At 41.6% G+C, this 21,413-nt stretch overlaps 1 protein-coding gene across 1 annotated transcript in view; it reads left to right on the top strand.

Annotated features, from left to right (window-relative positions):
* TMEM47 (transmembrane protein 47) overlaps positions 1 to 21,145 on the top strand; it is a 46,029-nt gene extending 24,884 nt beyond the window's left edge. The window contains exons 2-3 of the mRNA XM_061627394.1: positions 3,104 to 3,244; positions 16,069 to 21,145. Of these exons, the coding sequence (XP_061483378.1) occupies positions 3,104 to 3,244; positions 16,069 to 16,247 (320 nt within the window). The 3' untranslated portion in view covers positions 16,248 to 21,145. The remainder of the gene's footprint in view (positions 1 to 3,103; positions 3,245 to 16,068) is intronic.
* Positions 21,146 to 21,413: the final 268 nt, after the last annotated feature.

Genomic DNA, 21,413 nt, shown 5'->3' with positions numbered 1-21,413 from the left:
CAGGCCTCAACCCAGACTGGAATGGGTCAAGATAATCTGTTTCATCCAAGAAACAGTTGTTAAGAAAGAAATGCAGCCCTCAGACTGAAAAAGATTCCCCACCCCTGCCCCATATCAATCTCCCTACACTTGAACATGAGTAGTAGGGCCTCTTCTTTGCGTTCCACTTCTTTACTCAGCACATAGTTAAACTATGGAATTTGCTCCCACAAGATACAGTAATGGCCACCAGCTTGGATGGCTTTAAAAGAAGATTAGACAAATTCATGGAGGACAGGGCTATCAATGGCTACTAGCCATGATGGCTGTGCTCTGCCACCCTAGTCAGAGGCAGCATGCTTCTGAAAACCAGTTGCCGGAAGCCTCAGGAGGGGAGAGTGTTCTTGCACTCGGGTCCTGCTTGTGGGCTTCCCCCAGGCACCTGGTTGGCCACTGTGAGAACAGGATGCTGGACTAGATGGGCCACTGGCCTGATCCAGCAGGCTCTTCTTATGTTCTTATGTTCTTACAACATGGATATCGAAGGTTTTTCAAAAAGAGCCATAATCTGTGCTTTAAGGTAAATGAACAACAAATGCTGTAATTATAGAACAGGTACTTGCAGTTAGGAGGCTGTTCAGATGCTACTTGGTAGTGCGCTTTCTCAATGGAATATACGGACAACAAAGATACAGATTAGGTTCAGTTTAAGTAAGTGAAAGTGATGCACAAACTTCAGCGTAAGCCTCACATACACTCCTGTTGAAATAGTCCTGAAACAATGGTGGATGTTAAACCATTAAGTTTAAGTGAGTAAATTGGACCAGTGTGGAATGTTTTGTTGTGTGTTGTCCACAAAATTTGTGTGAACGAAGAGCCAAAATTCTGGTCATTATTGTGTGGATAACTGCTGACCCTTATGTGAATATTACAAGGATCAATGCTGAACCTGTTTGTTGTTGAACTAACAAACATTTAATAGAGTACTGGAAGAAATGGGACAAGTAGAATAAGAGAGGTTTCACAACTTTGCAAAAAGAGATACTTGCACCGGAGGGTTTGTCCACACCAGAGTTTACTGTGGGTTTCCAGCTGTTTGCGTTCTTGTTTAATTTGTGTAGTTCACGTGACATTACCTTCAAACAATACCAGTCCTGATGCTTTCCTCCTGTAAATTCAGGTTTACCCAATACAAGGATAATCCAATTTAATTGAAGAAATTTGGGCTACAAACTGCTCCACTTTGGAACGCAGACAAAAAATATTTTCAGTGTTTGGAGGCTGGTGGATCAGTCATCGGTTTCTGCTACTTCCCTTTCCCACTACTTTCTTAATGCTTTCATTTTCCCCCCCATCCCCCAGTAATTCTTAGCATGCTTCTGAATGGAGAAGCACAGATTATAGAAATATTTTATTTAATTTATTTATTTTATTTTATTACATTTTTAGACCGCCCTATAGCAACAAGCTCTCAGGGCGGTGTACAACAGGGTAAAAACAGATTAAAATACATGTAGGTATGAGTACAATACAATAGAAAACATTTTTAAAAACAAAATTAAGACAAAAGATTAAAATTAAAATAAATGAAAATTAAATTTAAAATGCCTGGGCAAAGAGGTAGGTCTTTACCTGGCACCGAAAAGATAACAAAGAAGGCACCAGGCGTATCTCGTCAGGGAGGGCGTTCCATAATTCGGGGGCCACCACTGAGAAGGCCCTAGCTCTAGTTATTGCTCTCCGGGCCTCCCTATGCGTTGGAACCCGGAGAAGGGCCTTCGACGTCTTTCTTGTGATCCCTCAGATTCTTGTGATCCCTCAGACTGAAAAAGATTCCCCACCTCTGCCCCATATCAATCTCCCTACACTTTAACATGAGTAGTAGGGCCTCTTCTTTGCGTTCCACTTCTTTACTCAGCGCATAGTTAAACTATGGAATTTGCTCCCACAAGATACAGTAATGGCCACCAGCTTGGATGGCTTTAAAAGAAGATTAGACAAATTCATGGAGGACAGGGCTATCAATGGCTACTAGCTGTAATGGCTGTGCTCTGCCACCCTAGTCAGAGGCAGCATGCTTCTGAAAACCAGTTGCTGGAAGCCTCAGGAGGGGAGAGTGTTCTTGCACTCGGGTCCTGCTTGCAGGCTTCCCCCAGGCACCTGGTTGGCCACTGTGATGGATGCTGGACTAGATGGGCCACTGGCCTGATCCAGCAGGCTCTTCTTATGTTCTTATGTCACTGGAGGCTCAGGCATCCTCGGTGGCTAGGAGTGCCTCTTTCCAGCTCTGGATGGTTTACTAGCTATGATCCCCTTTGGACAGAGATGACTTGGCAACAGTATCCCATTCTCTGGTAACTTCCAGACTGGATTATTGCAATGCACTCTATGTGGGGTTGCCTTTGAAAATGACTCGGAAACGTCAACAAAATGCAGCGGCCAGATTACTTCCCCAGTTCAAGGTACTCACAGTGTTTGAAGCCCTAAACGACTTAGACTCCAAATATCCGAGAGACCATCTTCTTCCCTACAGACCGTTTCAGGTGTTAGGATCAGCAGAGGAGGCCTTCTTGGTTGTTCTTCCACCCTCAGAAGTTCGGGGAATGGTGGCCTAGGAGAGGGCTTTCTCTGTGGCAGCCCCTAAGTTGTAGAATTCCTTCCCTATAGAAGTGTATCTGGCACCTTCACTGTACAGGTTTCGGTGAATTTTAAGGAGGAGGAGGATAATACACTTTCCTCGGAATAAGCCCTATTTAACACAATGTGAGTTACTTCTGAGAAAACATGCATAGAATTGGGCTGCAAGTTAAAAGAAGAATGCTATTAACTTGCTTCTGTTGCCGGAAAATGGTTAGTAAATAAGTGGTCAATAAGATGACTACCCAACATCTTTTCTTACACAAAATCCTGTAGTTTTTCCTTTATATAAAACACATAATGATAGCTTCTTAAATCTGACGTAGATAACTCTGTTCTGTGAACTTGTTAAAAAAAGTCTGAATGGATTTGTATTTTCTGTTATGAATAACAGGTTTTGTGTGCTTACATGAGTTCTGGTTTATCCTTTGTATTCTGCATAGACATCTTTTTATGCAAGTTATTATTTGTTTTTCTCTCTCTTCAGACTGGCAGATCGCTACGCTTTCTATGCTGTTGGGTGGTGCTGCCATAATCCTTATAGCTTTCTTGGTTGGATTAATTTCTATCTGTGTGGGATCACGGCGGCGGTTCTACAGACCAGTTGCTGTTATGCTGTTTGCAGCAGGTAAGTAAATACAGTAAATGGGTTCTCTGAAGTATATTAACGTTTGGTAGTGGCAGCTTTACATTTGTACAGAACATTGTTGTGCCTTTTTGTGCACTGTGGGCCAGTAATTGGCTCATTGCCCAAGGCATAATCAACTTTTGTTTACATGAACAAGGAATCCCTAGCACGCACTGCCAATTCATTCATAGGACCACTCATGTACAATAAATGAATCCTTAACTCCACCTGTCTTGCATTCTGATGCATCATCATGCTTTTTCAAAAAATGGCCACCTATTTCTCAGTTGAAAACTCAAGAATATCCATGTGATCTTTTCATGGACTGGGCTTTTTCAAATTGTTCCAGTCCATGATTTGTAAAACTGATCAGAGATTGAAGTGATTTAAAGGGTTGCTGTCAGAGTGTCAGTTCTTCCATACAGTTGTGTGGTGAAAGTCTGTTATGAGCCAGGTTGAACAAGTGGAAAGTTATAATCAGGGCTGCACTTTTTACGGTACTTGTGTATATGGAGATGACTACTCAATTTCCATGTTCACAGCAGGCACAGTGATTCACAGCAGGCTTTCTCTGCAGAGTGAAGTATCCATGAACAGAATTGTGTGCAGGAAGTTTTCAACTACTTTTCAACCCATAGTCTTAACTATTTGAGCAAATGAATTCCATATGTTGTTATGTATTTGAGGTGCATTACTCTTGTAGCACATCAATGACTATTTACAGTAGTATTTCAGTTTTGAAATATAATGTAGTCTAATTATCACTGTCCACATTTCAGGCCTTTGTAGAGACTGAACTTTTAACAGCGTAAATGTATGTGTGTTGTGTTTGCACAGTAGTAAATCCCACTAAGTTTAATGAAATTATTACAGCCAAAAGTGACTGTTATTCAGTCAAAATGGTGTTATTCAGCTTTTTCTTTCTTTCTTTCTTTTTCTTTCTTTCTTTCTTTCTTTCTTTCTTTCTTTCTTTCTTTCTTTCTTTCTTTCTTTCTTTCTTTCTTTCTTTCTTTCTTTCTTTCTTTCTTTCTTTCTTTCTTTCTTTCTTTCTTTGCATTTCTAGCAAAGATAGCTTAATGCTATTTTTTCAAATTTGTGATTTAAAAATTCCCTTAAGTACTAGCTCTCAAAACTATCCATATGAAAATAAATAGGATTAAACTGAAAGGTGTTTATATCTTCCCCATTCTTTACAGGAAGAATCAAATCCATTGTGTCAGCTTTATTTTTTTGTTCTTAATTTTAACAGCCATAACAGCCTTTATTTTGTTTTTCAAAACTTCAAAGGAAAGAATTTATGCGCAGAAATACTTTAAGACCCACGTAAACAGACTAGCCCAAAAGATGTCTTTAATGCAATGCATAATGTCTGCACTGAAATCATCACTTGTTATGCATTTCAGTGTCTTTCAGGTTAGCCAATAACAGTTTTTTCCCCCTGAAGTTTTCCAGGCATGGCATCCCTTCATTCTGTCAATCATATCTGTGCTGGGACTGAAACAGTAAGCCTATCTGATAGCCCATAATGGAGAGGGTGACCATCTTCTCTGCTAGATGGATTTTAAAATTCCATTTACAAGGATGTGGAAAGATAGATTCTTAGTATTTCAAGAATTGAAATAATGGCAAGGGGAAGTATCCTACTGCCCCCTGCTGTTTCCATTATTTTAGTTAAACTACTGTAGCTTAGAAGAGAAAGGGGTTTTGTTGTTGTTGTTAAGTGCCTTCAGGTCGATTACGACTTATGGCGACCCTATGAATCAGCGACCTCCAATAGCATCTGTTATAAACCACCCTGTTCAGATCTTGTAAGTTCAGGTCTACACATGTGTAAGTTTATAATACTAGAACACATGCTATCATCTCAATTTATTTTCAAAGAAATTTGCAAAATAAACTCATGAAATTGATCTTATACATCTGACAGAGTGCTGATACGAGAATGGTCTACTAAATATGAGTTTTAAATGTGTGTGTTTTTAAAAAAACATCTATTTTAGGCTTTTTTTTTCCTATTAAACTTCTCTAGCCACTTCTCTTTGGGTTTTTGACTATGAGCTAGGAGCTAGTCATTGCTTGAGGCATCTATGAAGGAAGTAGGCAAGAAAAGTAGTTCACTGTTTTCCAGATCTTTGGTTCTGGACCTGACAGCAATGGGTCCTGGTCTGGTGTGGGGCTTGGTATCTCACATTTATTTAGTGAAACCTCCTTTAAAATCATCAAGAAAAATGAAGAACTTTTTCAGCACTATGAAGAGGGCATGAGAAGTGCAGAGTGTACTTAGGGCTCATCCAAACTGACCCTGATGATCCACGTTTTCCATATTCGCTTTGTCATCTGACAGTCCCCACTTTGCCTGAAATTCACTCTTTTCCGATCTGAAAAATATGCTTTTTTTGTGCCCACACACGCAGCGGGAAGACCCATGCATTCTTTTCACTTTTTCCCAGCTCAGCCTGTAACACCACCTCCTATCAGCCAATTGGTCCGCAAAATACGACGTATGCTGCTCTCCCCCTTTGCACTGAAGCACAATAACGCGCATGCGCTTGAACGTAAGAGCGTGAAAGTTTGAATTTCCTGTTGGTTTGGTAGTAGTGGCTCTAATGGAGTTGACCGAGTTTTTGGTTCTTGTACAGCTCCACTTACAGCTATTAAATTTCTGCCTTGTGCAGTTGAGGGCAGCCAGAGCCCAACGGATGCCTGGACAGGGTTGTGTGGCACCCCGGAGCCATGCTGAGCTTCCTCAGCTCATGCAGGGGTGGTGGTGGAGCAGGCTACTTCACAGCAGCTGCACCGGCGAAGCTTCAGGATAGGAAGCGCCACGATGTAGCGAGCTCAGCGCAGCGGGAGGTGGTGGCGGCAGCTACATTTTCCTCCCTTATGGCAACATTGTTCACAAGCGAGGGCTTGGAGGAGAGGGATCTCCATCTCTCCCCTCGCACCCCCTCCCACCCAGCACCCAGCAGCCTTTCCTAGCTAGGGAACCCCACGGGGCTGCTGGATCCTTCGATTCTTGGGGGCTGCTGGTGGTGGTGCTGAGTCCAGGGCCTCTCTTCCCCCCTTTTGCACACACACACGTGTGCTGGACATATTCTCCAGGAACAATTTAATAGGAAGGCATGCAGGGGGAATGAGGTTAGAGCTGCTAAACATCCTTTCCTCTTTCTCCTCTTTGAAGTGTTCCCTCTGATAAAAGGGAACTGCAAACCACTTATCTGACAATAATTGCTGTATTGTTGTTTGCTTGCATTTGTGATATATCGCTAAACCGAATGTATGTGGTTTTGCCTTTTTGCATATTAAATTTTCTGGGGGTAAACACGCCTGGCAATTCCACTTATTTCTCATGGAACTGCAAGCAAGTAATGACGTGTCGTGTCTAGGAAAGTAGACCACCAGTCTCTATGGTTGCGGGTGCCCGAGACACTCTGGCAAACCACTTATATGATATTACTTCCAGTACAGTATTGTTGTTTGCTTGTATTTGCGATCTATCGCTAAACCGAATGTATGTGGTTTTCCCTTTTTCCATATCAGATTTTCTGGGGGTAAACACGCCTGGCAATTCCACTTATTTCTCATGGAACTGCAAGCAAGTAATGACATGTCATGTCTAGGAAGGTAGACCACCAGTTTTTACGGTTGCGGGCACCCAAGACGCTCTAGCAAACCACTTATATGTCAATAATTCCTGTGTTTTTGTTTGCTTGTGTTTGCGATATTTTGCAAAACCGACTGTATGCTTTTCTACCTTTATGCATATTGCAGTTTCTGGAGACACAGCTGGCAATTCCACTTATTTCTACAGAATGGAAAGAGAGGGTATTGAGGAGCTGCTACTACTTGCTTCTTTTGTAAAGAATGACAGGAAAGCTGAGAGTTTAATGGGGAGCACCACCCTTCTTACAGAACCAACTTTTCCTGGGGTGGCGCGGCTGCTTTGTGACTCTGCGTATTTGCGCACACCCGCCCAGGCCCATTCTCGATTCAAGTTGTCCTTGTACCTTTCATTCCTCCCCCCAAATGTCTAATAAATTTAAACCATTCAGGAATGCCAGCTGGGACCTGTAGCTCCACTGCAAGGTTCCTGACCCCCAAGCTTTTCTAGAGTGCAGCGCTCGGTGGTCGCTCCCAGCTCCTCCCCATTCTCGCTCTCGCTCTGCCTGCCTGTTGCTCTCCACGTAGGCAGTGGCAGCGGCAGCATCAGGGAAGAGCCACCGAGAGAGGCTTCCCAACAGCTTCCCAACAGCTTCCCAACCACCTCGGGCAAAACTTGATGCTCCGTTGCCTTCACACACCATCATTCTCCCTTTCCTTCCCATGGCCGTTTGCAAAGCACCAGCTAAGCGAGCTCCCTCCACCAACCAGCCGCACGTGAGCGAGACCAGCCCGGAAAAGGGGGGCTTTACAAACAGCCACAACTGGCTAAAAATAAACGGCTGTAGCTGCACAGTAGAAGTTGCAGAGCCCCCCCAACACCACACCATTGCTCTGATTGGTTCAGTTTTCCCGGGCTTTCCCCGGATATTCGCGCACATGCGCAAAAGTGGAAATACATGATTGGCTGGGAACGAGGGAAGGGGTATGGGGAAACGCCACAGCTCTAAAGTCTGCGGTATTGCGTCCGAGCGCCTTACAGTACAGCAGATGATTCCTGATTTTAAAAAGCATATTGCATTTTTTGCGGTACTGCAAAAGCAGATTTAACGGCGTGAAAATACACAAAAACGGACGACGCCATATAGACCACCAAACATTAATGAATGCACAAAGCGATCATATCACACGTTATACAGTCGTCTGGATAAGCCCTAAGACTGCAATTCTATGCCAACATATTTTAGAGAATGTCCCAATGGAATTAATGGGAATTGCTTCTTAATATACGCATATAAGTGTTATCTTAGAGCGTATACCTGTATTAGTTTGTATTAGTTTTAGACTTTTTAGTATACATGTATTATTAGTGTGACAGGAGTCATAAGCTGCAATACTGAAAACAAATATAGTTGAGTTACTGAGGTTCTCTGAGATGACCTCAGCTTCCGTTAGTAACTCAAGGTATGCTGAATTTTTGTAAGTTTGGGGTTTTATGTCAAAATTTGCATTTTTGATCAGAGCCAGGCATGAGGAGGTGGGGAGAAGGGAACACTTTGTCCAGGCCCAGAGTTCCAGGACTCCCTGGCTTGGACTGTGAACCCAGTACCATGAGTTTAAAAAATTGAGGCTAAATTGTAGATCATAGTTGATCTTGCTTTGGTGAGATTTGGTTGAGCCAGTCAGAAACTGTGTTAGAATAGAACAATCAATATTCTGACACTGAGTTAGCCCAGGACCTGATGCAGAATGCAGAGAGAGAGGGAGGGGTATTTGTTGGGAAAACCCTAGGATATGTAGCCTGAGAGGCAGAAATATATGTTCCACCCTATATGATATACTCTCTCATCATTTCCTATGCAGATGCAGGAGGAGCCAACATAGTGTGGCTTCTGACTGGAAACAGCAGGGAAGAACAAATGTCATAATATTGGGACATTGAGATCCCAATAACAGTGGGAGCCAGGACTGCTGATAGCATTTATTAGGCCCCATAACATATATGAATAAACATGTTAGGCCTGTGGTCTCCCAAGTTTAGAGAAGACCTGACTCTGCATCCTACAGATAAAGAGTATACTCATAGTTGTCAGTGTGTTTGGATTGCCTGGCTTTTTGCGGGTCTTGAGTCATGTGCCTGGGAGAGAGGACTCAGAGCTAAGTGGGGAGACTTGAGGGGGCCCCAATTACTGTAGTGACGGGTAGAAGGAGATATGGCATTGTGAGGAGGACTTGCCAGGTAAGGGGCACGTAGCCCAGGCAATTAATGTTCCCTTGTTCCCGTCCCCCACACGCCCGCAGGTTTGTTGGTTGCCCTGTCAGCCAGCTCTCAGACCTCCGGATGCTGCTCCAAAACGCCAGATCTGTGCATAATAAGATCTCCCTCATTCATGATTTAATTGTGGATGAGGCAGCCAATCTGACATGTATAACGAAGACCTGGGTGAATGAGCAGGGAGGGGTCAGTCTCTCCCAGCTATGTCCACCAGGTTACCTGGTTCAGCATCAGGGTAGACCTGAGGGTCGGGGAGAGGGAGTTGCTGTGGTCTATAGGAGCTCCATCTCCCTCTGCAAGCACCCTGTCCATGTGACTACTGGCCTGGAGTGTTTGCACTTTGTGTTGGGTCAGTGGGACAGACTGGCGATTCTGTTGGTGTACCGCCCACCCTGCTGCCCAACAGACTCCCTAGCTGAGCTGACGGAGGTGGTTTCGGGTGTACTGTTTAGATCCCCCCGACTGTTGGTTCTGGGGGATGTCAACATTCATGCCGAGGCCACCTTATCCGGGGCGGTTCAGGATTTCATGGTCTTCATGACAACCATGGGATTGTCCCAATATGCCATTGGCCCAACATATGTAGCAGGGCATACCCTAGACTTGTTTTTTGCAACTGGACATGAAGATGGTGATCTGAATGTGGGGGGCCTTGCATCAGTCCCTCTGTCATGGACAGATCACTGCTTGCTGAAGCTTAGACTTACAGCGGCTCTTCCTCTCTGCAAGGGTGGGGGACCTATTAAGTTGGTCCGCCCCCAGAGACTAATGGATCTGGATGGTTTCCAAAGGGCTCTGGGGAGTTTTCCGGCTGATAGGGCTGGTGCTCCTGTCGAAATCCTGGTTGAACTGTGGAATACAGAAATGACCCGGGCAGTTGACATGATTGCTCCTGAGCGTCCTCTCCTGTGTAGAGCTCCATGGTATACCCCAGAGCTGAGAGGGATGAAACAATATAGGAGACGGCTTGAGTGCAGATGGAGAGGAAGTTCTGGTGGATGCAGTTACACACTGGTAAGTGCCTATGGTAAGCTGTATTTAGGGGCAGTGAGGGCAGCAAAAAAACAATATTTTGCTGCCACTTTCAAATCATCAATCTGCCACCCAGCAGAGTTCTTCAGAATTATCTGGGGGCTATTATACGCTGGCCCTAAGGACATGGTACAACCATCTCAGGCCCGCTGTAATGAATTTGCTAGGCACTTCCAGGATAAAATATTTAGCATCCGCCAGGACTTAGACTCCAGTGTTATAGCAGGTGAATCAAGCGGGGTATCCAGAGCACAGCCTTGTCCCAATTTCTTGGATGAGTTTCACTAGGTACAGCTTGAGGACATTGACAAGGTGCTTGGACAGGTTCGTGCAACCACTTCTGTGCTGGCTCCTTGCCCTTCTTGGCTAATAAAAGCTAGCAGGGATGGAACAGCCGGCTGGACCAGGAAAGTGATTAATGCCTCTGTGCAAGAGGAGGTGGTTCCTGGCTGCCTGAAAGAGGCAGTAGTGAGACCACTCCTGAAGAGACCCTCCCTGGACCCAGAAAATCTTAATAACTATAGGCCAGTAGCAAATGTTGCATTCCTGGGCAAGGTCCTTGAACGAGTGGTGGCAGGCCAGCTCCAGACACTCTTGGATGAGACAGATTATCTGGATCCATTTCAGTTTGGTTTCAGGCCTGGTTTTGGCACAGAAACAGCCTTGGTCACCCTGTATGATGACCTTTGTCGGGAGAGAGACAGGGGGAATGTGACTCTGTTGATTCCCCTTGATCTCTCAGTGGCTTTCGATACCATCAACCATGGTATCCTTCTGGGAAGACTGGCTGAGTTGAGAGTGGGAGGGACTGCATGGCGGTGGTTCCGCTCCTACTTGGTGGGTTGGCTCCAGAAGGTGGTGCTTGAGGAACATTGCTCGGCACCCTGGACTCTCCAGTATGGGGTTTCGCAGGGGTCAGTTCTGTCCCCCATGCTGTTCAACATCTACATGAAACCATTGGGTGCGGTCATCCGGAGCTTTGGAGTGCGTTGCCATCAGTATGCTGATGACACGCAGCTCTATTTCTCCTTTTCATCTTCTTCAGGTGAGGCTGTCAATGTGCTGAACCAGTGCCTGGCTGCGGCAATGGACTGGATGAGGGCTAATAAACTGAGTCTCAATCCAGAAAAGACTGAGATGCTGCTAGCAGGTGGTCCTTCTGACCGGATGGTGGATGTTCAACCTGTCCTGGATGGGGTTGTACTCACCCTGAAGGAGCAGGTTCATAGCTTGAAGGCTCTCCTAGAACCATCTCTGTCACCTGAGGCTCAGGTAGCCTTGGTGGCACAGAGTGCCTTCTACCAACTTCGGTTGGTGGCCCAGCTATGCCCTTATCTGGACAGGGATAACCTGGCTTCAGTTGTCCATGCTCTGGTAACCTCCAAGTTAGTTTGCTGCAATGCACTCTACATGGGGCTGCCTTTGAAGACGGTTCGGAAACTGCAGCTTGTGCAAAATGCAGTGGTCAGATTTAAAACAGGGACCAGACACTGCGAACATATAAAACCAATTCTGGCCCGCTTGCAGTGGCTGCCTGTATGTTTCCGAGCTCAATTCAAGATTCTGGTTTAGGACCACACGGCTTGGGACCACAATACCTGATGGAGCACCTCTCCCGACAGAAACCCACCCATACACTATGCTCAACATCCAAGGCCCTCCTCCCAGTGCCTACTCCGAGGGAAGCTGGGAGTCTGGCAAAAAAGGAGAGGGCCTTCTCAGTGGTGGCCCCCAAATTATGGAATGATGTTACTGATGAGGTGCGCCCGGCGCCAACACTGTTATCATTTTGGCATCAGGTCAAGACTTTCCTCTTCTCCCAGGCATTTTAGCATGAGTTTTTAAATTGCTTTTTAAAAATGTGTTTTTAAATTTGTATATTTGTTTTTAATGTTTTTAATTGTTGTAAACCGCCCAGAGAGTTTAGGCTATGGGGCTGTATACAAATGCAAGCAAGCAAGCAAGCAATAAATAAATAAATAATAGTTAAAAATAACCCAAAGTGTAAATGTGTTACACAGAAATACAACCAATGATTGTATTTCAAATTTTGTCAGAATAATAGTGCAATAGTATAAGTATGTACTTTCATTCTGTTCTTCCTGACTATCTGTATAGTTTGTTTATAAAAAATAAACCAGTTGTTGTAATGTTACACACATGTCTGTTGGGAACCTGCCACCCATGTATTCCAATAAACACACTTCCTTGAGAGGAGGGGGATCTTTCGCTAGAGATAAACCAGGCACTTTGCTCTGAAATGCACCTAAAAAGTATGGATATAATCCAAGTATTGTAGATCCAAACCAGGCTGAAGCAAAGCTTTCTTTTATTTTAAGAAAACAGAATAGCGATACAAAATTACTGGGTATGTGACAGTATTAATTATTAATATCATGACGCATTCATCACTCTAAACTCAAGAGATAAAAGGTCTCTACTGCTATAAGGAATGACAGGGAGCAGAAATTACCTATCCGAGGCCCAGAAAGTGGACAGTGGAACACATCAGCAATTATGTGAAGGAGCTCTGACCAAAAAGCAGGAAAGAATCTCTTTGCCTCAAGGTTTGTACTGAGACACAGACTCCCTTCCTGACTTGTGGCCTGAAGTCCTGTGTTACATTCTTTGAGAGCGTAGTTATATATGAAGAAGAGAGAGAAGTACGGGAGAAGTACAGAGCCAACGGAAACGAACACCTGCAAAAGCCGTATTGAGGCAAGGCTCCCTTCTCCACCCCCACGCCTTTAACAGTGGTATTAAAAAGGGGGTTGAGGTTGCAATTTTATCAACATGGCAAGTTCTCTGGAAGATGATGGGACTTGTTTGACCTACTGTGCATAAAATCATGAGCGTGGTGTTTCCAGCTAACCCACTACCTCCAGCCTTTGGAGGGCTTGCAAGAAGTGGCTGCAGTAGTGAGACTGCGCGTAACATCATGGGTGGGGTGTTTCTAGGAGCAAAGCTGAAACTGTCTTAATTTCGTTTTATTTTTGCCATATTGCCAAGAGGTGTAATGTGGCCTGCTAAATAATGTAATGTTATACTTATAGTATTGAAAAGGTTTTTGCGTTTGCTGTGACATTTGTTATTGTTTTATTACTGCTGTTGTATTTTATTATGAAATTGTTTTTGTAATTGTTGTTTACTTTTGTTGTAAGCCAATTTGAGCACAATTTTTTTTTGGAAGTCGCTTTGAGTTCCATTTTGGGGAAAAGGCGACTAATAAATATAATAATAAATGTTGGAGCTCAGATCGCTCTCTTGGGTCTCAAATTCCACTCTTAAATACATTTTTTTCCTCATACAAAGCAATTTGATAAGGAAGAGTTTGGGATATGTGATCTCATGTTGTGTATGTATTTCTTGTTGAAACTCTGAGAAAAAACTAGTTTTGCTTCCTAAAGCTGTTCTTTAGACAATGGATTTGTTCTTCTGGGCATGAGGGAAATCTGCCAAGAAATGAGATAACGTTTGATTCAAGGTCTGCAGAGCCCAGAGATTTCTGGTATAGATGATTGCAGGAATGGCTCGCCTGGTGTAATAGCCTCCTGGAGTGGTGTTGCTACTGCTTACCAGCACAGGGAGGTGCAAGGCAGAAGCAAGGTCAGCATTGCACAGGCACACCAGCAGGAACACCAGTTGGCTCCACCAGTGCATCTGCACAGCCCTGACCTCAAACCTCCTGGTAAGTGGCAACAACACCACTGCTAGGAAGCTCTTGTAGTGGCTCTGCTGCACAGGGCTCCTGGATCCTTGAGCTGACAGGAGTGGTTAGATTAGTTTGAAAAAAATGGCTAAAACTTACTGTAACTGTATTGGGTCTCAGAGGGCTTCCTGGTAGAATATAATGCACACTTACCATTTGCTACATAGTTGGACTTAGTAAGATCTAATTCATAATTCCAGTTATGGCCATGTCACTTGGCATTTATTGGTGAGCTGTAGTTTAGATCATCCATATCCAGAACCGAAGACATCACACTGCTACTTGTGCATCATACATTAGACTTTGTTTAACTTTTGTCTTTCAGACAGTTCATAGACATGATAAAATTCTGGGTGGACAACTTTGCTTTAATGATCTTCAATGAAATCAAAGCTATTTTTTTATTTAGTACTTACCATACAAAATAAATATTATAATATTATGCATTCTTAGGAAGCTTTTATTACACTATATAGAAGATAAGAGTATGGATTTGTCAGGAATGAAAGATTTTAAATGTATGCTTTTTTAAAAACACACAGTTCCAAATGAATTCTGCTATAATTAGTGGATAATTGATATTCCTTATTACAATGACTCATACAATTATAAATGAGCTTTTCTGGGTTATATTTCTTCATTATCCTTTATTTTATTTTTCTTACTTTATTCTGATCTGTTCATAGAAACCATTAGCTTTGTCACCTGTGTTCTGTTATTGTCAAGAAAATCTGAACTGTACAAAAAGAAAAAAGGATAATGGAATGTAAGAGTAGATTACTGGCTTTTCTTTAGAACCTTGAAATATCAGGCCATTATCCTGTTCCAGTAGCATGTGTGTGTATATATATGGGATTATATTTAGATTGCCATTGTCTCTGTGGGCTAAATATAGCGCATTAGAGTAGTCTAACCTTGGAGGTTACCAGAGCATGGACTTAATAAATTTTAGATTAAATATTCTTTACGTGGTCTGCACATTCCGCCAGGAGTGCTGTGTGAGGTTTATTGAAATAAATGTGACTTTATATGAATTGAAATGATAGCTACTGTGCTTTTATGCAAGCTCTGTCATTTCCATAGGACTTGTTTCAGAGAGTTCCCATAGGATTGTGCCTGTAAATGAGAAGTTAAATTCAAGTTTAGAAACATCACCAGCTACACTGGATCATATTAGTTCACATGGAAGGTGAAAGAAGCATATCTGAATGCTTCCTTCCATCATACACATGGTTCCTCTCTTTTTCTGTTGGCTTTAATTGCTTTCATTTTTTATCGCTATTTATATTTGTCTTCATCTTTTTCTTTCTGTTCTTTTATAGTATTTATTGCTGCTGTTAAGCTGTTTCTAAAGTTGCTGAGTTATTGTTTGATCTTACATCATTAGCCCCCTTGAGCTTTTTGAGGAAAGGCAAAATATAAATGTTTTAAATAAAACAAAGAAATAGAAGAACAAACCTATCACAGAAGGAACAGAAACCACCAAACACACAGACCTGCCAGTCTCGTGATAACAAGGCAAGAAGTGGGAGAGGAGGAGGAGCGCAACATTTTTTCTTCCTCAATTGTCTTTTTTTCCTCCTATTCGTTCCACTGGGAGGGAAAATAAGTACACTAGCCCCATTCCAGGGGCATGTTGGAAGAATGAGGGTGCTTTGGATTGAGCAGATCCAAAGTCTCCCCTGATCTACCCCGGACACCTCCACCCCAAGAATGCCCTTTTTTCCTCTTCTTTTGCCCTCTCCCATCAGAGAGTCAACGGCAAAGGAGGGTCAGCGGCAGAAGTTTCCATGACTATGAGGAGGCCTCTGTGGCAGGACCTCCTGCTCTGCCCATTGATTTCTCTATCTACCCACAGAGAGAAAAATCTGCAACATCTGATGCCCCTTGGAGCACATACACACACACCACGATCCATAACATCCTAACTAAATAGCTAGGGTTCCTTCTAGGAGGAAGGATGGGATAAAAATGTAATAAGTAAATATGATCACTAGCATGTTATTGAGCAGAGCTGCAACCCTTTCTATTTCCTGGAAGTTTTTTTTTTTATTTAATGTCATGTCAGGATTGTTCCTACATCAGTCCAGGACTTCTAACATAAACAGAAAGTTCCATCAAAGGGGTCTTAGTCATTTAGTACTTGATTTCTTCTAAGAAAATGGATGAAGCCTCATATTTTACTTTCTTCCCTTTTCTTTTTTCTAGTGGTTCTTCAGGTGTGCAGTCTTGTCCTTTACCCAATCAAGTTCATCGAAACTGTCAATTTAAGAATATATCACGAGTTCAACTGGGGCTATGGACTGGCTTGGGGTGCTACTATATTTTCATTTGGGGGTGCCATACTTTATTGTCTGAATCCTAAGAACTATGAAGACTACTATTAAAGAGAGCTACTTGAAAAGAAGAAGGAAAAGAAACATCACAAAGATTGTTCTGTTTTTTTCTAACTCAGTGTTTTTAGAACTTTTGTAGAGTGTCCAGCAGTCTGCTCTATTGATTTATCACCTTGGACCTTTTGGCTACAACTCTTGCAATTAACTTTTTTAAACATCCTTTTAAAAGAATTGCAAAAAATGCACCTGCTGATCAGTACACAGGCAAATCCTTTGGTAACTTTGGTAAGCAAAGGTCAGCACCATTGAAGGACGTAAATGACAGCATTCATGATGAGAAAACTAGCTGGAATGAAAATGTGGCACCTGCAATTGCTGCACCTTGCAAGGGAGTTGCTGGTACGAGAACCATGTAGAAGCGCCTTTGCTACACATGAATCAAATTCTCTAATAGGTCACCAACTTTTGCCACTATGTTGTATTGGCCCACTGGGACTAAACTTCTAAATCACAAGATGCTGAGAAAAGGGAAGATAACTAATTATAATGTGTACATGCAACTATTTCCTAACAACACAAGCTTGTGCATTTGGCAATCCACATTTTCCAGCCAGCTGTGGTATATCAGGAAGTCAAAACTTGGAGCACATACTTCTAATTATGTGGTTGGACATTGTGTCTCAGCTGTAACCAAGTAAAAGCAGAGGAGGACACTCAATCTGTTTACTCCCATGACAGTATAAAAAGAAGAGAATACATGCATGAGCTGTTTTTGTCCTGAGAATCTTGATTTCTAGTTACGTTTCCATAAGAAACAAGTCCAACTATTTTTCTAGAAAGTATTTATTGGTATTACTATCAAGAGATGCCATATGTCATTCCAACCTAATCTTAATAGTGAAGTGCAACAGTAAAAGTTCTAAGTGAATCTAGATTTTTAAGAACTGTTTCTGAGAATTGGATAGTCTTGGAAATATTTTAATCCCTGTAATGAGTTACATTTCATAATGCTTTATCTAAAACTTGATATGACAGCCAATGAATGCCTAGGATGGGGTGAATCAGCTGCTGGCAGAATCAGAAAACATGGAATTGGGTTCATTCAGATCATGGTTTAATGTGACAGGAATGACCTTTGGGCTTGTGCACTCCTCCTGCGCTCTTCTTCTCTGGCGTGGTTAAAAAGAGGGACTTGAAGGCTTTTGTTTCCATTTTTGAATAACTACAACTTGCAGCTTTGTCTAAATCCAGCAAAATGTGGTTAATCCTATGTTTTGTTTAAAACTAGCTAACTTCAAACCATGCATTTATGAAGTTGGTTTGTTTCAACAAATCACAGTGACAACCACAGTTTAGGGTCCAGGCATAGCACTAAACGGCAGTTAATCAAAAATGGAAGCAAAAGCTTTTGCTCTCACAGCTACAGCAGAGGAGAGAAGGAGAGTGCAAGCCTCATCTTGGCTTGTACCCATCATAATAAACCATGGTTTATCATGATGTACAGATGCAGCCATTATGTCAATTTGGCAGAGGCATTATGATGGTGATACAATTACACTGAAAGGCCAATGTAATGATACCTTAGAGCACTGCTTTTTAAATGGAAGCATTTATAGAAATTAATACTGTATAATATTAAGAGGGAGTGGAAGAAAAACACCTATAATTTCCAAATGGCAGCTGTTAGTTTCATAAGTTCTTGTCAATCAGTGGGGGGCTTTTTGTCACACATGAGACATTGTCTCAAAAAAATCTAGTGATTGGTGAGTCCCCATTTGGGGGGGGAATTATTACAGAGTCTCATTGATAACTGGAATCATTAAAAAAAATACTTATGACCTAGAGAAAAAAAGGTGTGGTAATGTGACAAACTGCTGCTTCACATTGATTTGATTTTTAAAAATAATCCACCAAACATATGTTTTCTTTCGGAGACTAGCTGTTATGAAAAGTATAAAGTATCAGTATAGTATCAGTATCATACTATTTTCTCCTCCAAATGCGATGGATTGGCTGACAATTATTTGCATTTATCACCGCTTGTTTAAGTTATTTCTTTAAGTTTTGCAGAAACTATATTACTTCTTTAAGACCCAAGTTAATTTGGGGTAGAAATTTTAAATTGATTTATACAACATAACATTTATTTTTGTTTACAATCAGCTTATTGGATATTTTCAATTACTTCTAAAATTATTTTTATACAGTATATACAGTTCTAATATACATATTTAGAAACAATTATTTTTGTTATATGGACATTAAAATAAATCCTATCATGGACTTCCTTTAAGAGCACACTCTTCAGAACTATAAAAATGCTGCTTAGCAGAGTTGCTCTGTCATAGTGTTACAGAATTCCTTAATATTAAGACCTCAGAAGTAATAAACATTTTAATTACTGCAAATCAGAGAGAGAGAGAGAGAGAGAAAGGATGTGTTCTGTAAAACATAAAACTATGATAAATATGTTTATATATGTCATTAAAAACACAACTATTGTTTGTTTAGAAAAATAAGCTGTACTTAATCTGTGTGCAAACGTAAATTGGCATATGGATCACCTTCTTGATATTCCCACTGCTCCATGGACAGATAGGTGCTGGGTGTGCATGGTGGGAGGGAGGTTGCAACCTGCACATTCAGGAACAAGAGTGCATCTGTGATTCTGTACAACAGGGATGGAGAACCTATTGCCCTCCAGATGTTGTTGAATTACAACTGCATTAATTCCTGACCACCGGCCGTGCTGTCTGCCACTGATAGAGCTGGAGTCCAACAACCTCTGGATGGTCACAGGTTCCCCACCCCTGCTGTACCAAACTTATACTGGTATAGCAGACTATTAGTGTGGTCAATTCCCACTTGCCCTTCACCCTCCAACAGATGCTAACTGTGGGTGTAGGTAGCTAGGGGAGGACGACAAGGCAAAATGAAATCTTATCAGTATGTATGTAATTCAAAATCCATCCAAAACAGCTAGAAAATGTTTAGAATGAAAAGGAGAATCATTGGATGTGTTGCACAGATAGCTGAGGATATTTAGGACTTTGGCAACTGAGATTGGAATGTACCTTTACAGGTGACTGAAGCTTAAACAAGCCAAAGTATTTTGAATATAGGTCAGCAAATATGGTGGCATACTATGACATTCTGGCCTTGCTACTTGGAGCCTAAATTATTGTTTAGACAAGTAGTGACCACCATTTTCAACATGTGTCAAAATTTTCATTCTGTAGTAAATGAAACTGCCGTTTGAGTGCGTACTCCTATATGCACTAAAACCCAGGGGCCATGCTTTGTATAATGAAAGGCACTAGTTCATTCATTTACCGCAGGGATGGAAAGTCTGTGGCCTACTGGATGCTGTGGGACTTCAAGTCCTGTCAGCCTCAGCCAGCATGGGCAGGAATGATGGGAGCTGCAGTCCAGCAACACCTAAAGGACCACAGGTTCGCCTCCCTCCCTCCCTAATGTTATAATAAAAGTGCTGGGAAAGATCTGTGCCTAAGAACTTGGGGAGCTGCTGCAAAAGAAGATAATACAAAAAGCATCTTCTGTTTTTTAGACACAGTTGCCAATAATGGCCTGTCATTTTATTTCAAGCTGGGAGTAAGCAACAGTGCAACACAGTGGAAGTGTGGTCCTGACTAAGCCATAGGTAGGCCCATGGGTCTACCTCCTCTTTACAGCTTGTGTCACAGACTCCTGCTGTCTGTGTGATTTGTTTTACCCCACACCACATACAGGTTTGTTATCATGCCCGTGGTTTAGCTCTGTGGGGAAATGGTTTTGGTTTTCTTGAATAGCTACAACAACGTCCATGAAAAGGAAATGGAAATGAGAGCTGCTAAAACAGACAAGGTTGATTGGGTGGCCCTAAGAAGCACTATGAGATGTGAATCCAGAGTTTGTTTGTTCTTTATTTTATTCTTCTAGTAATATAGGGTTGCATCCAAAATTAGTCCTTAGAGTAGCCCCCTTGAAATTAATAACTAACTTAGGTCTGTTAATTTATATGAGTTTACTCTGAGTATGACTTATGTTGGATAAAAGTCAATAATTTTATTGCGGTTTTGTTACATAACAATCAGATACGTGAACTATAATATGAGTGTTTCGAATCTTCATCTTCCTTTTCAGGATTTAAATGCATGAAAAAGATTACACCACAATTTTGCCCTTACCCCATTTCCCCCCCCCATTATCTCAGTGCAGATTTTAATGCTTCATTTACACCTTCTTTTAACCATTGACAGTTCTACTCAGCATAGGATTTCAGCACTGAATTATAATATGTAATGTAAAGCAGAAATACCCTTTTCTGCCTGCAGGATTAAACACGTAAGTGTTTGATTGTATGTGTAAAAGATCACATTTTAATTTATAATTATTATTATTGAATTGAATTGTTAGCACTCAGTTGTATTTTATGTCACTAACAGGATGAATTCTCACTCTGCACACATATTTTGCACAGTTTGAACTTGCAGATGTGCACACATACACATATATAGTGAAGCTGCAACCAGGGCTAGATATTTGTATTTTTCAAGTTTAAAGTGTACTGTCCAGTGCTGACAGGTATCTAGGACCTCTCTTGGATTTCTTGCACAACTACGTCCAGCTTTTGTAAACTCAACATGTAAATTTTAAAGACATAAATATAGAGAGAACTATGTGTTTGAAATATAAGTGATATATATATATATATAGATATATATATATGGATTAGCATGTAAACTATATTATTATTAAACATGCAATGAACTGACTGGTAAAATGAAGCATAATGTTATGGCTAGCAATGTAATTTATTCAGACTGTATTTTTGTACAGAACAGTGCACACTAACCTATTGCCTCTGTGTCCTCTATAATGCCTAAAACTGTGCCTAGAGATTTCATTTCTGTCTCTCAATAATAAACAATGAAGGATTTTTCATTCTATTAATTGTATTAATTTCTTTAATGTTTTTATAATTTATTTTTTTCTAAATATATGCTGTGTTTTATTAAATGATCTATCCAATGTGGGCCACCTGAGTCATAGAAACTTACTTCAAAAAAAACTTCGTGGGGTGCTTTCCCCCTTCAGTTCATAGTTTTATTACCATTTCACAATTTTTGTAGCTTACATTAAGTTGTATGTTGAAAAAGTAATCCAAATAATAATAAACAATCCTGTTACATGAGTGTAATGCACTTTTTGTGTTAT

This window comes from Rhineura floridana, chromosome 5 (genome assembly GCF_030035675.1).
Source record: "Rhineura floridana isolate rRhiFlo1 chromosome 5, rRhiFlo1.hap2, whole genome shotgun sequence".
Taxonomy (NCBI): domain Eukaryota; kingdom Metazoa; phylum Chordata; class Lepidosauria; order Squamata; family Rhineuridae; genus Rhineura; species Rhineura floridana.
Note: the sequence above shows the minus strand (reverse complement) of the source record. Positions and strands in the feature narration are given on the sequence as shown.